Below are 27992 nucleotides of genomic sequence, written 5' to 3' on the forward strand. Positions count from 1 at the left end.
GCCTCCCAAAGTGCTGAAATTACAGGTGTCGGCGACCACACCCAGCCTGAAGTTCATTTTTAATTCCAGTCATTTTTCTCTCTGTGCTTTTTTTTAGGTATTTTCTATTTTTATGTCTTCAACATTACTGTTTAATTCCATTATATTGTCTACTCTTTTGTTAATCCCATCCATTGTTATTTTTTCATTTCATGTATTTTACATATCTAGAAGCTTCCTGTGGGTTTTTTTCTTATCAACCTTATAATCAGGTTTTCCTGTACTTCCTCAAAAATATGGAACATATTTGGAAGGGTTATTTTAACATTCTTATTTGCTAATTCCATTATCTTTTTTTCATTTCTGGGCTTGTTTCTATTGATTTGTGTCTTCTCCCAGTAAAAGATCTTTTTTCCTGCTTTTTTGCACATCTGATAGTTTTTTTTTTTTTTTTTTGTAGAGACAGAGTCTCACTTTATGGCCCTCGGTAGAGTGCCGTGGCCTCACACAGCTCACAGCAACCTCCAACTCCTGGGCTTAAGCGATTCTCCTGCCTCAGCCTCCCGAGTAGCTGGGACTACAGGCGCCTGCCACAATGCCCGGCTATTTTTTGTTGCAGTTTGGCTGGGGCCAGGTTTGAACCCGCCACCCTCAGCATATGGGGCCGGCGCCCTACCAACTGAGCCACAGGCGCCGCCCTCCATCTGATAGTTTTTGATGGGTTACTGGATACTGTGAATTTTATGATTTTGGGTGCTGCATTTATTGTATTCCTTTAAACAATATTGGGTTTTGTTCTGGGATACAGTTAAGCTACTAGCAATCAGTTTGAGTCTTTCACAGCTTGCTTTTAATAAAGCTGTTTTAGGGTGGGTGGAGGTTGCTTCCTTTACTGAGGCAATATCCCTCTGAGGACTCTACCTCAGGAGGTCTTGCCATCCTAACTAGTGTAAACACAATCTATTCCTAGCCCTGTATGAGTTCTGGGGATTGTTTCACTTACTCCTTTTTGGTGGTTCTTTCCCTGGTCTCAGGCAGCTTCCTTGAACTCATGCTCTTATCATTATTCACCCAGAGACTTCAGACAACCCCTCTGCTTGCAGCATGCTGGCTGCAATTCTCTCCCCTCTATCAATCTACTCCATTCCAGCTGCCTTTCTCCCCAAATACCAAGTTCTCTCTCCTGAACTCAGTTAGATTTGGGATTCTTATTCCTGCACTTTAGCCTGGAAACTCGTCCAAGGAGTAACTTGGAGCAATTGTAGTGTTCCTCTTGTTCCTTTCTCATTCCTCAAGAATCACTGCTCTATGCTGGCTGTTTTTCCAATGTCTAAAACCATTGTTTTATTTATTTTATCTGGTTTTCAGCTGTTTAAAACACGAGGGTAAATCCAGTTCCTGTTACTATACCATAAATGTCGATGAAGTGCTCTAAATCTCTGTGAGTCTGTGTGTATTGATTGACTAATTGAGGCAGAGTCTCGCTCTGCTGCCCGAGCTAGAGTGTAGGGGTGTTATCACATTTCAATGCAACTTCAGACTCCTGGGTTCAAGCAATCTTCTTCCCTCAGCTTCTCAAGTAGCTATAACTACAGGATGTGTGATGCCACGAGCAGCTAATTTTTCTATTTATTATAGAGATGAGGTCTTGCTCTCGTTCAGGCTGGTCTTGAATGCTGGCCTCAAGCAATCCTTCTACCTGGGTCTGCCAATGTACTAGGACAACAGGTATGAGCCACTACACCTGCCCTGTGTGTTTTTTTTTTTTTGCCCTGTGCTTTTTTTAATGTTTATTTGAAAGAGTAGATTTCATCTAAAATAACAAAGGAGACTAGAAAGCAATTTTAGTAGCATCTTCAATACTTGATTATAACTCTCAATAAGCCATCCATGAATCCATGACCACAGTTCTGACAACCTCAGAAGTTAAGAGTTTAATAAAAGTCATCAAGACTGGTCAGTTTACCTATTGCAAAGAAAGACAAATTCTACATGCTATCACAGAACAGATGTTAAGAAACACAGCAATGAACGAAGTGAAGTAAGGCTCTCCTTAACAGTATTTCTAACATATTATATCCTTGGATGAGTCATCTTTCCCTCTCTAAGCCTCAGGTTCTCTATTTATAAAATGAACATTATTATCATTACACCTATAGAGTAGTTGTTTTGAGGAATACAAGAAGAATAGATCAATCTGTGAATTCTAAAACATCATACAAGTTAGAGAACTGCCATTATGATATTTCTCAAAAAGTAGCAGTTTAGTGAGTTGTTGAAAAAGCAAGATCAGGGTGGCACCCGTAGCTCAGTGGGTAGGGCACTGGCCATATTCACAGAGGCTGGCGGGTTCGAACCCAGCCCGGACCAGCCAAACAACAATGACAACTGTAACAAAAAAATAGCCAGGTGTTGTGGCGAGTGCCTGTAGTCCCAGCTGCTTGGGAGGCTGAGACAGGAGAATTGCTTAAGCCCAGAAGTCTGAGGTTGCTGTCAGCTGTGATGCCACCGCACTCTACCGAGGGCAACATAGTAAGACTTTATCTCAGAAAACAAAAACTAAAACAAATAAACAAACAAACAAAAAAAAAAAACAGGCAGGGTCAATTTTCTCATGATAATTATCTATTCAAGACAGTAAATAATCTACGATAAAAGAACATATATTTCTCAGAGGTCTCAAAGTGATTTTCAATTTGAATGAAAACTAATTCAACCAGCAAAGATTTTTATTTTGTTTCTGAACTAGATCTTAAGCAATTGAAGCTACTCTCTTCAGTTTATAGGAATGATTCCTGTTTTAATTTCTGTGAATTTCTACCTTAATGCTAAGCTGGCATAAAATTTAAACCAATAACTATAGCCTGACTAATCTACATGCATGGCAAGAGATAATGTTTATGGGAGCAATCTGATACAATGAGCCTACAGGAGACTAAATATTTCTTGAATTACAACCAGATTCTGCAAATTCTAAGATGCTGCAGATGTTTTTATTTTTTTTGGGGGGGGAGAGAGTCTCACTATGTCACCCTCGCTGGAGTGCAATGGTGTCACAGCTCACAGCAACCTCAAACTCTTAGGCTTAAACGATTCTCTTGCCTTACCCCCACCAAGTAGCTTGAATTACAGGCACACGCCACAATGCCCTGCTATTTTTTTGTTGCAGTTGTCATTGTTTTTAGCAGGCCCAGGCTGGGTTCAAACCCACCAGCCTCATGTATGTGGCTGGCGCCCTCCCCACTGAGCTACGAGCACCAAGCCCCAGAGATGTTTTTAAGTGCATCATTATTCTACATAGCAATATAAGAAAATCAAAAATGTAGTCAAATAATTATAAAATTTCAGAAAGAATTCAAGAAAAATCCCAATTTCTGATAAATTGTGAATGGGTAACTTAAAATCTATTTAATAATTAATTTCAGATCATAATCAAGTATTTAAAAAAGCTAATGAAACTAAGCACTAATAATATTTGCAAACCATTAACCAGACAGGTATAAATGAATAAAATGTCCTTGTGTTTCATCTAAGTACAACTTCCTACAGATATTGAGGACACATAAATTAAAACAACTTATAACTAAAAAAAAAAATCTACCATTTAAGAGCTTTCCAAAGAAACACATTCCTATTTTACTTGTTATGAACAGAGCACAAACCATTTAATGGGTATCAAAAACTGGTTCTATCTTTTAAAAAGTCTTCAACAAAAGATGATTTCAGAATTAATGGAAAATATCTGGAAAGAGCAAAATTTATTTGTTGCTGGAAAACAGCAGTAATCATCCTGCAGAAGATTAAGTGACGGGGAATAATCTTTCTGTCGGCTCATATTTTCCTCAGTGATTCAAACAGAACAATGGTGCATTAACCGATAACTAACCAAACCACCATTCACATGTGAAGACAAGGAAAGCTATTCTCAGATATGCAATAGTTCAGAGAAAACTTTTTCTTCAGAACTGCTACTTCATAGCCACTGCTTTCCATTCTCTTTTGCTAACCAATCATAGTACAGTTTGGTATATTTCCTACTCAAAATAGAAAATAGCTAAGATTGGTAATTTATAACTCAAGTGTCAGTTCTTGACAGCCTTTTGAGTTTTTGTTTGTTATTTTTGTTTTTTTTTTTAAGGATAGTCAAGTGAGGGAGTGGAAAAGGATTAAAGGAATTTGTAACTGCTTGTGATCAATTAGTTGTAAACACCACTGCACTTGGGACCAACCCACCTTTGACTTTTTAACTTCTCTACTTAGGTATGTGAATAACAACCGCAGTCACTGATAACTACATCTTATCATCTTAATCATTCTTATTTGAATCCCTGAGATTACTCTTTAATATGCAAAAATATCCTCAAAACCTAATTCTTCACTTTATCCCATCTCAGTGATAATTTAAGATATGGTAGAACAAGAACAGCTCCTTCCAAAAAGTAAATAATTGACAGAAAGAATAATGAGAAATAAGGAACGGAAGGGAACACCTTCAAAGTGTCTCTTAAAGAAGACATATAATTGAGGAAGTCCTCATTAACATTCTTCTTGATCCCATTACATGATATTCAATTGCTTATTGAACTATATTCAATAAGTACCTAACATTACAACTTTCCCAGATTCTGTAATCAATTATTAAATTAAAAATTGAGATTATATGAAAAATATAAAATATTGTCACATGCAACATGTTATATACTATGTGGAAAACATAGTTCAGTTAATAATGATTGATTACTTAAGAGACATCTTTGCCTACATAAGGAACTGACTTATTGGTAAAGAGATCCACTTACTTGTCAAAGCTATATTGGGCCATTCTAGCAATGAAAGTTGCTTCTCCAACCACCTGAGCCATTCTTCCAAGAGCTTCCCCTGCTGCACATCGTAAGATGGGGTTTGGGTTGTCGAGAGCACCCATAACCAGGGTCAGAGCAGATTTGCGAACTTCCTCGGGTCCCAAAGTACTTTTGTTCTCAGCTAAGCCCTGTATTTATTTATTTTTAATGAGGGCAATTCAAAATTCTTGTTAAATAAAATAAAGAACACGCTACAATCTTTATCAATTACATATTATCTTCATATATTATTTTCTTCAGCCAACTTTCACATGTATATACTAATGTCTAGAATCACTTCCCTAAATATGATTTCAGAACATGATGTGATATGTAATATATTCATAGTCTAGCCCTAGAATGACCAATTCCTGGAAATGTCTCTATCCAAAGATTTAGTTAAAATTTACTTTTACATATAAAGGACACTGTATTATTAAATCAACCATTATATCTAACTGGTTGAAATTTATCACTCTAACTTTAAGGATGGAAAGAGCCTGATGAGTATGAAACTTTGATTCATTCACAGAAAAATTCACAGAAAACAATTATGTCTTAAAGAATATAATCAATATATATCTAAAGACTAAATGAGTTAAAAATAACCCGTAATGAATGTTATAATACTTTGTTTACCATACTAAATGATGTTCTAGCTACATTTAACTGTTCTGGAACTTAATTTAAAATCCAAGCCAGGGAAACGGTTCGAATTCAAACATAATATGGGCACTGGAAATGGCATAAATGTATTTATGATCTATGTACAAAAGACTTAATAAAAAAATAGATGATGTAAAAAACAAAACAAAAAAAAATAAAAAATAAAAAAATAAAATCCAAGCCAGGGTGCCTAGGGAAAATGTTAATTACAGCAGAAGCATTCACTTATCTATGAAGAAAAGTGTGATCTGTACAGCAGTATTTCAGGTGGTTTATTAGTCTTCACATAGAAGACCATCACCACCGATTATCTCATTTCGGGAGGGGGGAAGATGGGCGGAGGGAGGGTAATTGGTGGGACCACACCTATGGTGCATCTTACAAGGGTACATGTGAAACTTACTAAATGGAGAATATAAATGTCTTAACACAATAACTAAGAAAATGCCAGGAAGGCTATGTTAACCAGTGTGATGAAAATATGTCAAATGGTCTATAAAACCAGTGTATGGTGCCCCATGATTGCATTAATATACACAGCTATGATTTAATAATAAATAAATTTTAAAAAAAATTTTTTTAGAGACAGATTTTGTTCTGTTGTCTAGGGGGCTGGAGTGCAGTGGCACTATCATAGCTCACTATAACCTTGAACTCCTTGGCTCAAAAGATCCTCCAGCTTCCGACTCCTGAGTAGCTGGGACTATAGGCATGTGCCTTGATACTCAGCTAATTTTTAATTTTTTTTCTAGAGACAAGGTCTCGCTATGTTGCCCAGGCTGGTCTCAAACTCCTGGCCTCAAAGTAGCCCTCCTGCCCTGGCCTCCCAAAAGTTCTGGGACTGTAAGTATGAGCCACTGTGCCCAGCCCTCATTCTTCTTTTGTGAAAAGTTCAGATGTCAGTATCAGTTGATGGTCTCTAGGCCGTATACTAGTGGTTATATAAATGGTACTATACAAGGTTTCCATAAAGTACATGTGCAATTTAAAATAGTTTAACATAGTAAATCGCATAAGAACTTTATGGACACACCATGTTTCTATAATCCATACCTATATCCCTTTTCCCCGATACTTACATGACCTAAGACAAGTTCATTAAAACACTTATATTTGCTACCATTTTGTTTTAAAACAAATCCTTACAATAAGCTTAGTGCTGCATAATATAAAAAGTTTCCAAATATACTGTAAGAGGCCACATAGTATCATGCATGAATTCTGTGAGACCAGCAAGATCTCTGTTACAGTAGTCCCCTTGATGCACATGGGACACATCCCAAGACCCACACCTCAGACGCCCAAAACCATCCTGAGTATGGAACCCAGCTGCCGTCGGTCAGGACGTGTTTCTGTTCATGTCTTCCACCCACAAATTTAATGCCTTTTCCATCTTAACTAGCACTTATTTACACACTGTGGCCATCATTTTAGTAGTCTGAGGTGTGATAGCAAAACTGACAACAATTTTCTTCTTCCTTCTTCACAATTTCACAGATAAAAGATTCATTCTTTTCATAGATCTTAGCAACTTCAGCATATGATTTTTTCCTTTCCATATTAAGTAGAGAACTCTCACATTTTCACTTAAAAGAAGTACTTCATGGCTTCTCTTTGGTATATTGAAATGGCCAGTGTCACTACCCTTATGCTTTGGGGCCGTTATGAAGTAATGTTATGAAGTCTAGCCCTGTGATACAGCAAAAGTCTGATAACTAAGACAGATGGCTACTGCGGGCAGGGAGTGCAGACAGCATGGATACTGTGGACAAAGAGATGATTCATAGCCTAAGCAGGACACAGCAGGACAGTGTTGGATTGCATCACACTGCTCAGAGTCCTGTGCAATTGAAAACTTATGAACTGTTCATTTCTGGAACTTTCCATTTAATATTTACCACTAGTGACCATGGGTAATTGAAACTACAGAAAGCAAAATCATGAAATGGAAGAGGGGGACTACTGTATTCCACTTCATATATATAGAAAGTATAAATAAAAAATGTCAGAAGAATTACACTCAACACACACCTGGTTAGTACCTAAACCAGAACACATCTCCAAATGCAACATTCTTTCAACTATACAGCACAGCCTTATGTGATTTATAGTTTAAACCACAAATCAAATTTAATTTAGTTAACTTTTGGTACAATATCAGATTTTATTAGACATTTTTGGAAATTCTGAAAGAACCTACTTAACTTGTAAAATCTGAGGTTCAGACTGAAACAGGAACTTTAACAGTACTAAAATATAAAACATTTATTAATTACAACAGATCCCAGCCAGGCACAGTGGCGTATGTCTGCAATCCCATCTACTCAGGAATTTGAGGTGGGAAGATCACTTGAGCCCAGAAGTTTAAGATCATTCTGAGCAACGCAGCAAGATCTCATCTCAAAAAAACCCCCTGAAACCAACAACAACAACAAAAATCCCCCCCAATACAATGAACCTAATACAAAGTTTCTAGTAATTTAAGAAAGCTTAAGAAAAAGCACAATTATCAAGAGATATATATACATTAATATAAACATAATAATCTTGATATGCCTGGCTTAATAAAGAGATTAATTAAAATCTTATTTCAGAATATTTATTATGTTTTAAAATTAAATACCTTTAGAGCACTAAGAACAGCAGTAAATATATTAAGCTGCACAGCTTGCTGGCGGACCCCTTTAGCTTGTTTAACACATTCAGCAAAGTGATCCAACATTTGTAATCTATAATAGGAGGACAAAGCTCACATTAGTGATTCTTTCATTCAAATATGGCTCAAAAAGTAGAGATATTAAGAGTACAATTACTTGTCTAGCAAATAATGCCCATGCTGTCTCTTTCTATTTCATTCCCATAGCTGGTCCAAACCAAATCTCCTACTCCCAAATCAATATATGAATGTATGATTATTAAAAAGAATAACACTTCAATTTTGCTAATTTCAATTAGCAAATTAAAACCATAATTGCAATGGATTTCAATACTAACACCAGTGTCCAATAAAGTGCTTGGCATATAGAAGGCATTCGAGATTTCTTGAATAGAATAACAACAATTAATTGGCATAGTAAATCTCTAGAAGATTTTTAAGTTAGGAGATTTTAAAATGTGGTCTAATATTTTTCTTCTTACAAAATGCTCTTACATGGAAGAAAACAGTACTTCATGTCCCAGCCCCAGAAGCTACTGGAAGAATTCAGAAAAGATGTGGCTCATTACTTTTTTTTAATATAACAAACTAGAACTGAATTGCTTTTTATATTATTTCAAATTTTATAAATGAGATAGCTTTTAAAAAAATATTATGACCATATTAGACTATTCTAATAAAACAGAGTGAGAGAATTCTGCTCAAAAGAAATGGTCTGGCACAAAGGAATCCAGGGAATTGGACTTAATATTATAACTATGACCTAAAGTAGGAAATCAAAATCTCTCTAAGGTCGCTAGAGAGACTTGAGCTCAATTCATAATAGACTAAAGGTCTCAGGTTATTCTTCAGAATCCCACAGAAGAAATAATCTAGTCTTCAGCATGAACTCCAGTTAGAGCTACCTGGGGCTAAAGTGAACTACTTCTACCCTTGTTCTAATATAGATCCACATCTTCTATGCTGGAGGAAGCAAGGCATTATTCACACTCCCCAAACAAGCACACACAAGAGGACACACACAGTCTCCAACTTCCAACCTGTACACCTGACTTGAAAGACAAAACTTGTTTTAAAAAGCTTATTTAAAAACAAAACTTTTTTTCTTGTTATAAAATATTTATTTTAATTTTTAAAATACTAATAAAAAGTTACTATATAGAAATGAACCACTCTGGTACATTATCTTTTAGGTCTTTATCTTACATGTCATATTAATATGCACTTACATATATGTTTTGATGTATTTAAAAAACATAATGTATTATGTATTTTAAAAAACGAATCTGGGGTTAGCCAGGCATCACTGTGGCAGGTGCCTGTAGTCCCAGCTACTCGGGAGGCTGAGGCAAGAGAATCAGCTAAGCCCAAGAGCTGGAGCTTGCTGTGAGCTGTGATGTCACAGCACTCTACCGAGGGTGACAAAGTGAGACTCTGTCTCTAAAGAAAGAAAAAAAAAAGGAATCTGGGATCACTTACTATTTTATTTTTTAAATTTAACATGGTATCATGAGCATTCTTTGATATTAAAATATTGTCTCTGTAAAAAAAGTATTCCAGCCTATGGACCTTCCACTTTCACTCTTCTTCCATTATTGGATCTTTACATTATTTTTATATATCAAATATATACATAAAATATACATATTTTTTCCAGACAGGTTCTCACTGTTTCTCAGAGTAGAGTGCAATAGTTTCATCATAGCTCACTGCAACCTCAAACTCCTGGGCTCAAGAGATCCTCCTGCCTCAGCCTCCTGAGTAGCTGGGAGTATAGGTACATACCACCACATGTGGTAATTTTTCTATTTTTTGTAGGGACAAGGTCTCCCTCTTGCTCAGGCTGGTCTCCAACTCCTTGCCGCAGGCAATCCTCCCACCTCAGCCTCCCAGAGAGTCAGGATTATAGGCATGAGCCACTGTACTGGGTCCTATTACATTTTTTAACCTAAAGAGTTTGATAATCCTAGATTTCAGTTATAACTCTCAAAATCAGCTATATAACTTTAGGCAAATCACAAACTCTTAGATCTGTATTTCCTTAGATTTAAAATGACATTAAAATAGATGCTTTATAAGATTCTTTTCCCTTTAACGTTACTTCACATTTATGTGTGACCATAGGTTCTTAAAGGTATGTAGGTAAAGTAGCTTTCACATTTAAATTCTTTTCTCCTCAAATTAAAAAGAAATTAAGCAAGTAACCTACATATTTAAAGATATATTATCCTTTTTACAAATACAATAATGTTTTTAAGGCACATTTTGTAAAATTTTTAAGTTACCTGGGAGAGTCTTGCATTAATTGCATTTTTGCTTTTTCTTTTGGGAAAATCACCATAAATATACAAATATTTGTGTAAATATACAAAATGCCTACTTAGGTCTGTGAATATGAAGTATATTAAACCAAAATACTTCTATTCCAAAAGAACCACTTACCTTAGTTTCCCAAGATCAGACTTGAATCATTTCACAGACCCTTGTCCTCAAAACAGTTAGCAAACTGATGTCCTCAATTAAGGTACAGTCAAAACTTAACTTATGAATTGTCAACCTAATATAATGAAACTTCTGTTTTAAAACACAGAGTCCACAATAGTACTCAGGATCAAACCTTAAACACAGTCTTAAATTATGTGGAATTTGCATATAACCTGTTTTACCATGTATGTCTCACTTAAAATGGTAAATTTATGAGAGTATTATTTAATAACGTATTTTACTGTGGAGTTAACTAGGATGAGAAAATCTACTGTTTGAATATAATTTATACTTATTTTTTACTAAAATTACCTGATTTACTTTATACTAACCGGTGTTTATAAGAAACATGAGGAAACACTACACCAAAAAGAGCCACAGAGGCATCAATGACTGAGACCCCCAGAGGCAGAGGACCAGGCACAGCTTCTCCAGCAGGTATCCGTAGATAAATGGAGGAAGGATCATGTTCCAGAGCCCCGCTCCCAGATGCACTATTTGGCTGGAGCTACAAAAGAATGAAGTAAAAATATTCAAATCTACTTCAGGAAATTCATGTACTAAATATTGGACATGAAGAATGGGGAGAAAGGAAAAAAAAAGCAACAAAAAACAAATGATTGGATCTGAAAATTTTTAAACAGATAAAAATATAATTTGGCCATTAAAAACGTTATCAGTAACATCTTACATAATTTTAAGAAAAGTCTTAGCCATGCGCAATGGCTCATGCCTGTAATCCTAGTACTATGGAAAGCTGAAGAGGGCTAGGAGGCAGGAGTTAGAGACCAGCTTAAGCAAAAGACCTTGTCTCCACAAAAAGCAGAAAAACTTGCTGGGTGTGGTGGAGTACACCTGTAGTCGCAGCTACTTGGGAATCTGAGGCAAGAGAACTGCTTGGGTCCAAGAGTGTGAGGTTACAGTCAGTTGTGACAATGCCACTGCACTCTACCCCAGACAACAGAGTAAAACTCTGCCTAAAAAAAAAAGGTTTTGTCTCGGGAGGCTGAGGCAAGAGAATCGCTTAGGCCCAGGAGTTGGAGGTTGCTGTGAGCTGGGTGAGGCCACGGCACTCTACCGAGGGCCATAAAGTGAGACTCTGTCTCTACAAAAAAAAAAAAAAAAAGGTTTTGTTCATTCTAAAATATTTTTACACTAATGTGTGAACAAAACATTAGCAATAACTTAAACCCATAGAAAGTTATTTAAAAGGGAGCTTTAGTCACTTATTTTTAAAAGGACATAGAAATAACATACTCAGTTGGTAAAAGAGGTTCTAAATCTTTAGCCTACCAACTGTCATTCCTCTCCAATATGTCACAAAACAAAACACCCATAAGTAAAAAGCAAGTTAAAACTGATCTTCACCACAGCTACCACAGGATATCTAACTGCAAAGAATACCGAATAAAGATAATTTGCCAAATCCTAACTATTGCTGTTTACCTTTCTTCCCTATTTATCCACCACTAGGTTGCTATCTTTAAGTATCCAAGAAAGTTGTGTGAAAATGAAATCCTTATTTATTTATATCTACAATATTTTCTTGTCAATGACAATGTGTAATAGGACCATCGCACTTTCCTGTGTGGTTTACTACCTGGTCCTCAATTGATTTATGATCAGTTTCTTGAAGCCAGGAACCAAGAAGAACACTATCATCGTAATGGCAGAGGGATCTGAGGAGGGAAGTAGTTGTGTTGGCTGAGTTGTCAGTCAAGGTGAATTCTGCTACCAGTTCTCTAAGAAGTGCATTGAAAGATCCTAAAAGACAGAACTTCAGATCAGATTAAAAAGAATAATTTTTATGCAAATCATAATCATTGCCCATACAGAGCAGCAACATGTTCCAAAGGAATAATGTAATTAAGACACTGTTCCCTTTTTAAAAAAATTTATATTAAATATTTTAATGCTGGTTTTCATATATAATAACAGTACTTTCTTTTTTATCATGTGCCTTTTAGCCAAATTATTTAAAATAACCACAAAACTCAAAGAGAAGAAAGAGTATTTTAACCACATTAAATGTGACATGGTTATTATTGTATTTACTACTCATTGCCCAATAATGTGCAGACACTGAATCAGAGCATACCAAAATTCTTGGGCATGGTTGTATTGCAAAAAAAAAAAAAAAATCAATGATTTATTTTACTTTTAACATTTTTTATAATATTTAATTTTTATTAAACTGGCCATATTTGAATGCAAGCTCTGCCACTTACTAGTTCTAATGTTTGGACAAGTTACTTTACTTCTCTCTCTCTGAGATTCCTCGTCTGTTAAACAGGGCTAATTGTCTTGCAGGTTACATTACAGTCAGAGAAGCTAGTACACAGAAAGGACTTAGAACAGGAATGCAGTAAGTAGTCAACAAGTGTCAGCTATTCAACGAGAAGAAAAGTAAAATGAAAAGTAAAGGGGAAGAAAACCTTCCTTTTTAAGGTGAGTCAGTGGGACAGCCTTGGTCAGAACTTTGTAAGACAGCAAAGAACTATAAAGAATTTTTATCAGGTATTGCAAATTTGATTTACCTTCATAAGTTTTTGGAGGTAACAAAGCCAAGATATCATAAAGTCTTAAACGGACCATTGCAGCACTAGCTTTCAGATGAGCTCCATGGGCTTTAATTACAGATGGAATGCTGAAATATCAAAAGACAGTTGATATCAGCTTACTACAATAAGTATTACTTGTAAATTTTTTTTAGCTCTGTATCAATGTACTGACAAGGTAGACCAGTAAATGTTAGATTTTCACTTCAGTTTATCTTTACTAACAGAAATACTTTAAGATATAATTGTATTTCAGTCCATACAATAGCTGCTATTTTTAAAGTTATTTTCAAAAATAAACTTTTATGTTTCCTGGATGATTCTAAAAGGAAGTATAAAATATGACTGTGAATTACATAAATAATTATATAAATAAATAACTGTATCTGTTGATATATAAAATATGATGTGAACTTGTCATATTGCTTACTTACTGTGACATCATAGTCATGGCACATTCAATAGGAGTCATCAACTTTCTAATCACATCTTCAGTTAGGAGCTCAGGACAATGTGCAACAAAACTCCTCATAGCTATATAAAATTTTTAAAACACAGATTTAAAGCAACTTTTATGACCATAAATAAATCGATTAAATTGTATGAATATAAAGGCACCTATAATTATTAACCATTATAAAGTAAAAGGTTCTGAAACCACATCAAACCAAAATAAAGAAGAAATATCACTTCCTAAGAAATATCATTAGAGAAACCCAGAAGGCAGACAGCAGAAATGAGGGAGGGAAGATATCTGTGAGAGAGATTTCTGTAAGTGGGAATTTGGAGAACTATAATCCCATGGGAAACTCAGATGCCCACGAAGCAAGCAGTTTTAAGACAGAATGAGGAGTGAAAAAAATGATGCAGTGAGATGAAGTATCTTTACTGGCCCTTCTGCAACACAGCCAAGACTGAAGACTTATCTTTTAGATATGTGGGAGCAAAACTGAGCCTCCGCCCAGCCGCCCACCTGGTTAAGTGTGCGTATCACATTCCCAGTGTGAAAAATATCATTCACCAAAAAAGATAACCCAAAAAAGAACAAGGACATCCAATGTAATTCTGGTTTCTAAATGAAACAAAACTTGAACCTTTCCTACAAACTGCTATTTCCCAGGCAAAAGCAATATAATTTTTGTAATGCTGAAAAATGAAGTAAGGTTTGCTGATGTGATAATGTTAAAAAAAAGCTGTTTTTCCATTATGAAAAGACAAACTGTAAACTCAATAACCTTGGTAATTCTGAGTTTTGTTTTCCTTTATTATATTTCTTGATTTTTTTTCCACATGGTAACTTAGGGCTTCTTTGACAGAGAAAGATGGCAATAAGTGAGATTAAGAAGCCTGAGTTCTAGCTCCTGACTTAGGAACTCTGACCATTCTGAATCACATATTCTCTCTCTCTTTTTTTAGAGATAGAGTCTCACTATCACAGCTCACAGCAACCTCTAGCTCCTGGGCTTAGGCGATTCTCTTGCCTCAGCCTCCCAAGAAGCTGGGACCATAGGCACCCGCCGCAACGCCTGGCTATTTTTTTGTTGCAGTTTGGCCGGGGCAGGGTTTGAACCCGTCACCCTCAGTATATGGGGCCAATGCCCTACTCACTGATCCACAGGTGCTGCCCCTGAGTCACATATTCTGAAAACACAATCCTTTCAGTTCTTACCACATAAAGCTCCAGCACGACCTTCCAAAGTCACTTGCCAGGTAAAAGAATCACCTCGGGCCTTCTCAGCTTCTAATTCTTTTAAAGAACGAGGGAAAACATTTCGCCACAATAACAACATCTTGGGCAGATGGTAACGGACAACAGATGGTCCTAACCAAGAAAATGAGAATATAAAGCGATATATAGTAACATACATTACAAACAAAAGAGAATGAGCCCCTCTCAAGTTTTATCAATCTTTGTCATTTTACTCTACTTTGATTTCTAAAATTAACATTATTTTCAAAATATTCTTTAACTAGTAAGATATATATTAAAGTATAATATTCACTTTAAAAGTGAATATTGTAGCATCCAAATATGAAGCATATATACAAAAAGCAATTATTAAAAAATTACCTAACCATATTCAGAATGTTGGATTACATATTCTCAATGATAAAATATATCTGGGATATATTCTATGAGGTCTTTTTCTTAAATACATATATATATTCATAAACAAATATACCTATCCCACCCCCCATGTATGTATGTGTGTGTGTATATATCTCTCTATATGTAGAGATATGTATTCACACACACATATATTCCTCCATTTGGGGAGCAACTGATATGGTTAATTTAGTTTCGTGGAAAAGCAGCATATTCAGAACTAGGAACACATATTTACATTGTTAAGGAATTCATTTAACATATTTACTTATTCTTAACACAAACTTCTGGAAAACAGTTAATCCTTTATTTTCTTTAGAAAAGAAAACTAGATCAAAGTATAATTTCTAATAGATAAAGCTTAGAACAATGAGTAACTCTGTAGGACATACACCCACAAACTTTTATAGCAGGAATCAAACATATGAACTAAAAAGTAGACACACCTCGTTACAATGATAACAAGTATTTCTGTCCTATGTACAATGTTAAACTTTGTCTGTATCTAAGATTTGTTATAGCACTTAGGAAGGTGAAGCACATAATGGTTACACCCAAAAAAGCAGCACCAGCAATGCTCATTAAAGTAAATGTGACTTTACTACTCTACTAAAATTACATGGCTGGTCTTCACTTAGGGGATGGAATTTGCCCCCAAACATTCTATTTTTTTTTTGCAGTTTTTGGCCAGGGTTGGGTTTGAACCCGCTACCTCCACATATGGGGCTGGCGCCCTACCCCTTTGAGCCACAGGCACTGCCCCAAACATTCTATTTCTTTTGCTTAATGTAAGCTAACCCCATAGAAATGGCTACTCTGATGGTAAAGGTAAAATTTGCTAACACTTTCCTCATTAAATTTAAGCAGAATTACAAGAAGAGAGATCTAGTACCAAATGATGGGGAAAACATTTTTACCATTTACAACCTCATTCAAGTCTAGAATGTGAAGTTTAATACACTTAAATTTGCTTTAGAGTCTACTGACAGCAAAAGACAAATCCTACTCCAATATAATTATACCTAATGTCATAAGTGCTCCAAGTAAAAGCCATCCAGCTTGGGTGCGCTGTAAAGACAGCCTGCTATTTTGGGCAGCAGTCCGTAAAAGATCTTCAGCAATACTAACTACCATCTGTAAGAAAAGTTTAGAATAAGGTTTTAATTTAAACAACTCAAAGGAATCAAATAAAATAGATAACTAGTGTACTTTATTTAAAAAGCTGTCTTTTTATTTTTTTGTTGCTGTTAACATGTTTTCAAAGAGGCACCATCAAGACCTATTCTATCTCAACTGCACTGATGATCAGAGGAGACCCCAAACAGTGAAGTGGTTAAGGACAAGGTCTAAAGCCAGACTGCCTGGTTCATGTCCCAACTCTGCCATTTACCAGCTTTCTGACTTGGTACAACATAACCTCCCTTCCCTTAGTTCCCTCATTGGTAGAAAGAAAATAATGTAAGTGCCTACCTCATGTGAGGATTAAATAAATTAATACAGCCTGTGTGCTACTATTTTGTCTTTTAATAACATGACAAATTTACTTCCTACTTCTTGTTTAATACACTTCTCATTTGGCCTGTTTCTTCATTCCCTAACACTATAAACTCCACAAAATTAGCTCAATGACAGACGTATAACAGAAGGTCAGTAAATCTTTGAATATCACTTAATAGTACTAGGCCGAGGCGCACTGGCTCAGGCCTGTAATCCTTGTACTCTGGGAGGCCACGGTGGGTGGATAGTTTGAGCTCAGGAGTTCAAGACCAACCTGAGCAAGAGTGAGAGCCTATATCTACTAAAAGTAGAAAAAGTATCTGGTTGTCTGGGTGGGTGCCTGTATTCCTAGCTACTAGGAAGGCTAAGGCAACAGGATCGCTTGAGCCCAAGAGTTTGAGGTTGCTGTGAGCTATGATACCATGGCATTCTACCCAGGGAACAGAGTGAGACTCTGTCTCAAAAAAAAAAAAAAAGAAAGATAATAGTACCAATAACACTAGCATGCATTAAATGGTTACATGGGCTTGCACTGTTTTGAGTACTCTGCTGTTTACATACACAGGAGATGGACAGTCCAAATTGAGTACTTGTAAAGAGACTTCACGAAAGATATGGACTTTGAGTCAGGCCTCAAAGCAAACAGATTTAAATTTGGTACAGGTAAATAAGGGAGTGGATGTAAGAGGTTAGCAGAGGAAAGGCAGGGAGGCCGAAAAAGGCCTGAGAAGAAAGCAAGACAGTTTGAGTAGAGCAGCAGGAAATCAGAAAGAACAGGTGGCACGAAGGCAAACTGTGAGGTACCAGTTGACCAGAAAGAGGTGGTTATATTTTATTTTCTGAGACCTAGCAGGCTCTAAGGGTCTCTGAGCAAAAGTGAAGTATGCAAGTGGTGTGGGGAAGATGGGAGAAAAAGACTTCCAGAAGGATAAACAGTGAGGAGGCAACTACATGGCAAAGGGAGAGGGAAACGCGGAGTTAAGCAGTAGCTATGGAACTCATAAAAATGAATGGCTTTGGGCCTAATATCCCAGAAAAAAATCAGAATTTAAAACTCTAGCTCCAATCTACCAATGTAAAGTTACAAATAATATTTATATAAACTCTTAGGATTCCTGAGAAGAAAAGTATGATAATAGTATAAAGTATAATGTATAATAGAAAGGGGGAAAGAGATTTATTAAAACCATTCAATTTTTACATATTATCAAAATGCTAAATATGGCAACAGCATATTCTCCTGACATCTTTGAATACAGCAATATGAACTTAACATTTTTTTTTTTTTTTTTTTTTTAATTTTTTTTTGTAGAGACAGAGTCTCACTGTACCGCCCTCGGGTAGAGTGCCGTGGCGTCACACGGCTCACAGCAACCTCTAACTCTTGGGCTTATGCGATTCTCTTGCCTCAGCCTCCCGTGCAGCTGGGACTACAGGCGCCCGCCACAACGCCCGGCTATTTTTTTGTTGCAGTTTGGCCGGGGCTGGGTTTGAACCCGCCACCCTCGGCATATGGGGCCGGCGCCCCACTCACTGAGCCACAGGCGCCGCCCTGAACTTAACATTTTTAAAAACTGAAAGAAAAGCTGATCTTTTTTGTTTGTTTGTTTGAGACAGAGCCTCAAGCTGTCACCCATGGCATCACAGCTCACAGCAACCTCAAACTCCTGGGCTTAAGCGATTCTCTTGCCTCAGCCTCCCAAGTAGCTGGGACTTCAGGTGCCCGCCACAGTGCCTGGCTGTTTTTTGATTGTAGCTGTCATTGTTGTTTGGCAGGCCCAGGCTAGATTTGAACCCACCAGCTCTGGGGTATGTGGCTGGCATCTTAGCCGCTTGAACTACAGGCACCAAGCCAGAGAAGCTGATCTTTAAATAATTACTGTAAAGTGTTGTTTTCCCCTCTAAAATAAATTATAACATACTATACCGAGACGAAATCTATCGTTTCTGTATCAGAAATAAATATCAAATTATAATTAGGGTCTGTTAACCCCATATTAGCAGGACACCATATTAACAAAGGAGACTACTGTTATTTGATCACCCAGTTCAACACTAAACACAGCAGTGTTCCTGTGCAGACTAAAGCCCATGTGACAGATAGCATTCACAAATCTAGGATCTCTGTCCTACCTTTCCTTTGGCATGAGGAATGCCCAAAGGACATTGATGAACTCCACCTAACAAAGCAGCCATTGCAAAACTGTATCCACTAACAGCTTCTGGTGAAGTCTTCAAGTTGTTGAGCCGTTCCGCACACCTGTCTAGAAATGGTGTCAACTGGAAAGGCAAAGCCACAGCCACACAGCGCAAGCACCAGGCAGCAGCAAGTCGCGCAGCCATACTTGGATGAAGCAGCACTGAAGTCACAATCTCCAAAAGGCCTAAAAAAGAAATAATCAAAATATTACTCTTTTTTAAAGCCAAGTGATTTCAAAAACTAAGACTATATGTAACATAATAATTAAAAGCATAATGCCCATGATTTCACATGTATAGTTTTATGACTTTGCCCAAAACCACATATACTACTTCTAAACTGCAGAATACTTTAACCCACAGGAACTGTGTTAAAGGGCCACAGCAATAGGAAGGTTGAGAACCACTGCTTTAAAGGAACATTTTCTACAAAGAACATAGTAGAATTATACCCATAAAATACAAATGGTGATGTAGAATTAAATGAAAGTCTCCAACAAATTTTCATCAATTATTAGAAACAATCACCATGACTATCTCTGATGTGTCTCTCAAACTCAGTATTTCCTACCACAATGAATCTTACATTAAATGAAGCCCAGTGATCTTAACTGTTAATTATGATAATGAACAACTAATCAGGGGTTAAATGTCACTCACACCCATGGCTTTGAAAAATAGTGAAAACACAGGCTGGAAGTAACTGAAGTCCTACCTATAGACGCCTCCTGAATTAGAGGGGATGCGGTGGCATTCAGGCTCTGCACCAGGCTCCCGAGCTCCTGGAGGGCACAGACCATGACGTGCTGGCTGGCTGCGATGTCTGCTGCGCCAGATTTGTTCTCACCACTAGTATCATTCACTACTGCTTCTAGAAACACAAAATTTTATCTCTAATGTAGGTGAAATGAACTGTGATATAATTTATTTGTTCTACATTACTTACGATTTTAGTTATACCAGTTGATGACTATCAAGAAATCTTATTCTCAGCAAAAACCTGAGGTAACTAAACTTAAAAACACTGTTTAATGCCTTCATGACAATGCTAAAATATATACTGAGGTATACATTTCACTGCTTCTAGGAACACAGCCTAACTTTAGAAAGGAGCAGCAATCCACAGTGTACAAAACCAGACTTCGGAGAAAGACAACTGTCGTGCACTTGTTACCATCAGGCAAGATAACTCACCTTTTCTGTCACAAGTTCCTCATCTGTTAAACGGCTTATGTGCCTATCTCAAAAGGCACTGCAATGATTCAAAAGTCAATGCATAAAGAATTTAACACAATGCTGCTTCCAATACACAATGAATAAATTTTAGCACCTATTACTGTTACTTTGTTAATAGTATTGCTATCAAGGCTCCAATATACTGGAGGTATCATTGTCAAAGTACTGACCCAGAAAGTGGATCTGTAAGGAAAGTGCCTTTAGATCTTCTGACTGCAACGTTTCTCAAATTTCCCATTAGTTTTGCTGGCCCCTCTCCATACTTTTTAACTTCTACTACAGTTGAAATGTATTTGACGTGACACACCTAAAGATCCCTTGACAAATTATTAACTGACGATAAAAACTGGCCCATAAATACCCAGGTATATCACTGTGTTTAATTGTGCTTTTAGGAATTTTTTAAAATCAAGTAACTAATTTATGACCTTAAGATTAATAACTTTCAAATGACAATAAAACTTTTCTTTCAGGTGGCGCCTGTGGCTCAATGAGTAGGGCGCCAGCCCCATATACCAGAGGTAGCAGGTTCAAACCTGGCCCCGGTCAAAAACTGCAAAAAATAACAATAAAAAAAAAACAAAAAAACTTTTCTTTCTTTTTACATTCATCATAAATAGAGTATAAAAATATGTAATAAAGAATAATAGAATATGGTAGATTAATAAACTATTAACTATAATTCAATATCTCTTTTCTTTTTAGATATTTCTGGACTTGGAGATGCACGCATTCTATCTTTGATTGCTAAACTATAAGCTCCCTGAAGACAGATGCTGTCTGTTTTTGGCTTGCTATTTTAGTCCCACCATTTGGCATAATGTTTCTGGCACTCAAACGTTCCTTCAATGAATCAATGTACAATTATTTTTCAAGTTGTGAATGTAGACCAGATTACTATTTTAACATATCTAAAGAAAAATACCTGGCTCGGTGCCCATAGCTCAGTTGTTAGGGCACCAGCCACATACACTGAGGCACGAACCCGGCCTGGGCCAGCTAAACAACAATGACAACTGCAACAACAAAAAAACAGCCAGGTGTTGTGGTGGGCGCCTGTCATCCCAGCTACTTGGGAGGCTGAGGCAAGAGAATTGCTTGAGCTCAAGAGTTTGAGGTTGCCACGGCACTCTACTGAAAGCAATATAGTGACTCTGCCTCAAAAAAAAAACCACTTTATTATTTTAAACACTACTCAACTCACAATTCATAATTTTCATTTAAAAAATGGTTTACTAAGTTACCATAAATAAAAACTACAACTAATCCATAAATTTATTTTTATTAATTTATCAAATATTTAATACATTCTCTAAAAATAAATACTGATTATATCTGTTCATTAAATCCTTAGGTTTTTTGTTTGATTTTTTTAGAGACAAGGTCTTGCTTTGTTGTCTAGGTTGGAAAGCAGTGGTATAATCACAGCTTACTGTAATCTTGATTGCTTAAGCAATCCTTCCATCTCAGCCTCCCACAATGTGCGTACCACCATGCCTGGCTAACTTTTTTAATTTTTCATAGAGAGGTCATCTTTCTGTGGTGCCCAGGCTGGTCTCAAACACCTGGCCCCAAGTGATCCTGCTGCCTTGGCCTCTCAAAGTCCTGGAATTATAGGCATGAGCCACTGTGCCCAGCTTAAATCCTTATTTATAAAGATCTCTATTGGGCAATATAATTTTTATTAAAGTTAACGTGTGTTTCTAACAGTTATAAAACGAAGTGTTTTATAGAATTTATATTTTCCCCTGCTTTAGTTCCCTTATAATTGATTTATAAGTTCCATGAAGACAGGAACTGTATCTCCCTGATTACTTAAAATCCTGAATTATTACTCTGCAAATCTCAGAAACTCAGTAACTATTTACACTGAAAAGTTAATAAAAATTGATACTTCTTTTTTTTGAAACCATGTACTACCACAAATTATGCAGTTGAGTTTCCCACATTTGGGGAAATTGCAGGGGTCAGCACATCTAGAGTGCAATGGATAAGCCTCGCCCTGGGAAAACCACCTTCATGATCATGGTATCTCCCCAGTCAGGTAAGTGTGAAAATTGATACTTCTTAAAAAAGGATTTCTTTTAATTATGAATTACTGAGTTTTCACAACATATTTTATAGGGGGCTAATAACTATCTGTAATAAGCCTATTAGGAGAGGAAAAAAAACCAACAAAAGTATAGGTTTATAAAACAACAGCCTCCAACCAAAAAAATTATAATAAGATTATTCCTTGAAGATAGCAACCTTTGGGCTGCTATATACCAGGAAAGCTGTAAAATCACTACAGATACTAGAAGTAAAACAGAAAATGTAATCTTACAAACATGCCACTCAAATCTTTAGAAATTCTATTTCATTATATTTTGTTTAATCTAAAATAAGAATACTCAATAAAAATGACTACAAAAGCATTGTCCAGAAAGATACAAACTATTATCTATTAGTATGTGTTAAGAATAAAGAACTAAAGGACAGCACACATTATGATATACATTCTCACCTACTGCTTTCATTTGTTTTCCAATAGCCTGGCATATTTCTTTGGCAGCTGCAATCTGGGCTTTTTCACCTAGTAAACTGCCCACAGTAGCTCTCAGGATAAAGGAGACGCATCGTCTTGAGTACACAGCCTCCACATGTGTCTGTGTTGCCCGAGGATGGGAAACCAAATCAAGTACATGGGACAAGAATGTAGCAAAGCTACGCTCCAACCACTGACCACCCAATGTTGTAACAAAAACAACATATGCCTATAAATAAAGATAAAACTTCATATAAATTTACATAAGTAAACAATAATCACAGATAAAGTAACTGCAGAAATGACTGATGACAGCAAACAGAATAAATTACATTTGAGGCTAACAAAGAGAATTTTAGTACTTTTGATATAGGAATTAGTAGTAAAGTATCCTTGACTGAAAATAATTCTAAAGATAATTGTTTCATGAAGAACAGAAAGAGAGTGGTGAAGAGGGAACAGAAGGCTGAATTCACCCTAGTGATCAGGAAAGTAACAGATTATAAGAATAAGAAAACCTTAATATCTTAAATAAATACACACTTAGAGCTAAAAAACACTTGTTTATGACTTTCTCTATAAGATAAAATGGTTTACTTCTATTTTATTCCTGTTCAAGGACAACATAGCATTGCAGTAATTTTGACCTAAATTATGATGTTGACTATGATCACTATTTCTTATTAGGTGTGAATTATTATTAGATCATTAATTATGGCTTCTCATTTGATGTCAATCATTATTTTGAAATTATAATTTCAAGTCAGATTTAATCTTACAATTATACTGGTATGTGCATCCATAGAAAACCCAATCAAAGCAATAACCAATATTTTTAGCTGAAGGTCCTTAGAGAACATTAAAATCTAAATCTACCCAAATACAGCTTTAATTAATACTGAATGATTACATATTGATTTTCTGACAAGTTTAACCTGGGACAATTTTTTTAGATATTTATATGACTATAGTAGACATAGGCTTATTTACACATCATTAAGTACCTACCTTTCCATATAAGCATATAATTTGGAAATTGAACATATTTCATTAATTTGGTAAAAGAAACGCTTTAAAAAAACCAGATAATATTAAAAATCTCTCTGTGTGTGCTATTACTTAGTTAAAATTTCCCACGAAACCTCACAAGTGATATGAACAGAATCATCTTCTACATATGTTACAAACCTGTGTAACTCCAACCCTCACTTCACGATTAACAGACCCTCCAACTTTTAACATTTCTCCACCACTCTTCAAGAAACCTGATCCTCCACGTAGAAATCCTGTAGCCATGAGTTCCAAGACTTCGTCAAATGTTGCTCGCTTCACATTTTGACGCATTACTTTCAAAAAGAAAAGTGAATTCATCAGAAAGTATGTTTCTGCAGGGTATCTTTTGCCATTTAGCTCATCATATTTCTAACAATCCAGCTTAAAATTCAAGTTTTATTTTAAAGGATACTTTACTATAATAGGACAGGGTTTAGTTTCCTTATAAAAATTTTTCTTAAAGGCTCAACGCCCATAGCACAGTGATTACAGCACCAGCCACATGCACCAAGGCTAGCGGGTTTGAACCCTGCCCAGGCCAGCTAAACAACAATGACAACTGCAAAAAAAAATAGCGGGGCATTGTGAGGCTGAGGCAAGAGAAATGTTTAAGCCCAAGAGTTTCAGGTTGCAGTGAGCTATGACACCATAGTACTCTACCTAGGGCAACGTAGGTAGAGACTCTGTCTCAAAAATATGTATTTTTTTTTTCTTAAAATTTACAATGTTCTTGTAGACTTTGAAACAAAAAATGCTAAGAAAAAAACAAAAGGAGCTAGAAAATAAATGCAATTCAATAAATCTAAGCCCAATCATCTAATAATAATGATAAATTTAGTATTACAGGTAAAACAAGAAGGACACAGCACATTCACAGCAGAAACTACTAACCGATCACAGGTCTTATTCCCAACTGAGATGAACAAAAACAAACTTTCTCAACATACTGCTTTTTATACAGTAGTTACCAATGGATTAAAATGTCACTAGACATCAAACCAACTTCATATCTTATACATATCTTTGTATCTCATAAAGTCCTTTCCCATGAAGTAGCAAACACAATACTCACAAAAAAATCTGTGGAGAATGTATAAAACTCATAGTTAAGAATATAGGCCACAGAGTTTGGCTGTCTGGGTTTAAATTTCAATTCTAACACTTACTGGAACACTCTTTAGGACATAAGTTATACAAGCTCTCTATAAATGATCTATAAAATGGTAACAACAGTGCTGATAATTCATAGGTACTTGATGATCTATAAAATGGTAGATTTCATGATCTATAAAATAGTAATAACAACAGTACTTATAATTCATAGGTACTTACATATTTATAAGTACTTATAATTCATTAAATTTTGTAATATATTTAATTTGGCGCCTGGCACACAGCACTTTAAACTGTTACATAATCACCTAATGAAATAATTACTGTTAAAGACAAAGAAATGGAAGCTGAAAGACATTAAATAGGGTTTCACAGGTAATAAAGGTGAGGACTTGAACGTAAAACCACTTGGTTCTCTTACTACTACACAGAGATGGAAGAGGGATTGAGACAATGGCAGAGATGGCTCACTCATCACCTGCTCACCTCTGAGACATCTCCGTGGAACTGTGGGGCAAAGCAAGAGTCACTCGAAAAGTCAATGTGCCTCTGTTTCTGCTTATAATAATGGTCCAAAAAAAATGAAAATTAAGACTGTGGTATAAATGAGAACCTGTGCATCAGAGATTGAAAGTAAGAAATTAGCAAAAAGGCTCATGCCTATAGTCATAGCACTTGGGAGGCGGAGGCAGGAGGATCACGTGAGTCCAGGAGTTTGAGGTTGCAGTGAGCTATGATGACACCACTGCACTCTAGCTAGAGAAACAGAAACTCTCACAAAAAAAAGGAAGCATTCTATAAACATTCAAAGATCTAGTACAGTCTAAATAAGGGTTGGCAAACAATACCTGTTGCCTGTTTTGGCATCAATGCTGTAGCCATGACTGTTCCTAAGAGTTTAGACACTGCCACTCTCACTCCATAATTTGAATTTTCCAAAGCCTTAAAGCAGAGAGTGGCTATATTTTCCAATTCAGCAGTCCACATGAAAACAGCTTCATTCTGTAGTTCTAGCAGACACTAAAAATATATAAAATATATGGAAAAATATATGAAATAACAGTTTTGAAGATACTGAACATTAGGCAATGAAGAACAGTTATCCTTAAGAGATGAGAAACAAGATGAACCCTGCAACTGTCCAGCTTACTGCCTTGAGAGAGTTTCCAGTACTTAGAGAGAAACGTGTAATACTGGACTCTATCTTAGAAAAGAGGAAGGGTTTCAAATCAGTTATGTCGGCTTCCACCTTCAGAAACTGGATGAGCAAATACAACACAAAAAAGCAGAAAAGAGAAATAATAAGATAAGAAAGGAAACACATTAACACTGAAAAATAACAAAATACAACTAAAAGTTCACTGAGAAGACAAATTTGATAACCTCTCCAGACTGATCAGGAGAAAAAAAAGAGAAAAGATACAAATTACCAAAATTAGGAATGAGAGGTCAAATCACTACAGAGTCATCATATTTTGAAAGGATGAAGCAAAACCTCATCAGCATGCTCACTCCTGTAATCCTACCACTTTGGGAGGCTGAGGTGGGGGGAATGCTTGAGCACGGGAGTTTGAGACCAGCTTGAGAAAAAGCGAGACCTCTACTAAAAACAGAAAAATTAGTTAGGTGTCATGGCACATGCCTATAGTCCCAGCTACTCAGAGGCTAAGGCAGGTGGATTGCTTGAGCCTAGGAGTTTGAGGTTGCAGTGGGCTATGATGATGCCATTGCACTCTAGCCCAGGTGACAGAAAGTATGTCTCAAAAAAAAAAAAAAAAAAAAACCCAAACCACCAACAAAACAAAAACCTCACCAAGATATTTTTGTAGGTGATGATAAGCTAATTCTAAAGTTTGTATGAAAATACAAAGGATCTAGATGAGGCAAAAATTTTTGAAAAAGAACAAAGTTGAGGGAGTAACATCACCTGATTTCATGACTTATTATAAAGGTACAGTAATTAGGAAAGTGCTGTTGGCATCAAGACAAGTAGATCAGTGGAACAAAATAAGAGTCCAAAAATAGATCTACACAGATGCGAATAACCAATTTTCAACAAAGATGCAAAGGCAATTTCATGAACAAAAGCTAATCTTTGTAATGTGCTACTAGCACCAGAAGATACACATAGATAAAAAAACCTTTTATTCATACTTTGCACCATAAACAAAAATCAACTCAAAATGGATCACACATCTAAATGTAAAGCTATAAAACTTCTAGAAGGAAACAAGGAAGATCCTTGGAGTAGGAAATGTTTTCTCAGCTATAACAGAGAAAGCACAATTCATACAAGAATAATTGATAAACAGATTAGACACATTTAAAACTTCACAAAAAGGTGCTGTTTAGAAAATGAAAAGACGGGCCACAGATTGGGAGAAAATATTTGCAAATCGTATATTTGATAATATAAAGACTTCTAAACCACTCTCAAAACTCAAAAAAGAAAATATTCTCCCTAGTAAAACAATGGGGAAAGGATTAGACGCATCTTTCTCCAAGAATACATGGATGGCAAAAAGCACCTAAAATCATGCTCATTAGTCATCGGGAAATTCAAATTAAAGCCACAATAGATACCACAATAGAAATTAAAAAGACTCCCAGTAACAAATGTTGGAGAGGACACAGAATTGGAATTTTCATATAATGCTTGTGGAAATATAAAATGGCATGAATACTTTAGAAAAGAGTTCAGCAATTTCTTAAAAAGTTAAACATAAATTTGCCACATGGTCAGCCATTCTACTCCTAGATATTTACCCAAAAGCATGTCTATGCAAAAATTCATATACAGATGTTCACAGCAGCTTTTTAAAAAATATATTGCAAACTGGAAGTAACCCAAATGTTTATAACAGATAAAAGAACAAATGAATGTGGTATATCCACACAATGTATACTCAGCAATAAAAAGGAATGAACTATCAATATGTGTAACAACATAAATAAATCTCTAAATAATTGTGCTAAGTGAAAGAAGCCAGAACACATATATGCACAAAAGTTCATCCCACATGATTCCATTTATATATGGTTCCAAAAAATAAGATGAATCCACAGAAACAAAAAA

At 36.0% G+C, this 27992-nt stretch overlaps 1 protein-coding gene and 1 pseudogene across 5 annotated transcripts in view; both read right to left on the reverse strand.

The window, feature by feature from the left end:
• Positions 1-27992, reverse strand: part of HEATR5B (HEAT repeat containing 5B) — a 96964-nt gene that overhangs the window by 60271 nt on the left and 8701 nt on the right. For all 5 annotated transcript variants that reach the window (XM_053588575.1, XM_053588574.1, XM_053588573.1 and 2 more), the window contains 13 exons: positions 25765-25936; positions 23939-24096; positions 22730-22979; positions 19703-19858; positions 18922-19172; positions 16314-16425; positions 14854-15006; positions 13619-13718; positions 13164-13273; positions 12227-12390; positions 10959-11134; positions 8110-8215; positions 4779-4969 (listed from right to left, as the gene is read on the reverse strand). In XM_053588575.1, coding sequence (XP_053444550.1) covers positions 4779-4969; positions 8110-8215; positions 10959-11134; positions 12227-12390; positions 13164-13273; positions 13619-13718; positions 14854-15006; positions 16314-16425; positions 18922-19172; positions 19703-19858; positions 22730-22979; positions 23939-24096; positions 25765-25936 — 2099 coding nt within the window. The remainder of the gene's footprint in view (positions 1-4778; positions 4970-8109; positions 8216-10958; positions 11135-12226; positions 12391-13163; positions 13274-13618; positions 13719-14853; positions 15007-16313; positions 16426-18921; positions 19173-19702; positions 19859-22729; positions 22980-23938; positions 24097-25764; positions 25937-27992) is intronic.
• Positions 22095-22275, reverse strand: LOC128585312 (uncharacterized; annotated as a pseudogene).

The sequence above is a fragment of the Nycticebus coucang genome, chromosome 4 (genome assembly GCF_027406575.1).
Source record: "Nycticebus coucang isolate mNycCou1 chromosome 4, mNycCou1.pri, whole genome shotgun sequence".
NCBI lineage: Eukaryota > Metazoa > Chordata > Mammalia > Primates > Lorisidae > Nycticebus > Nycticebus coucang.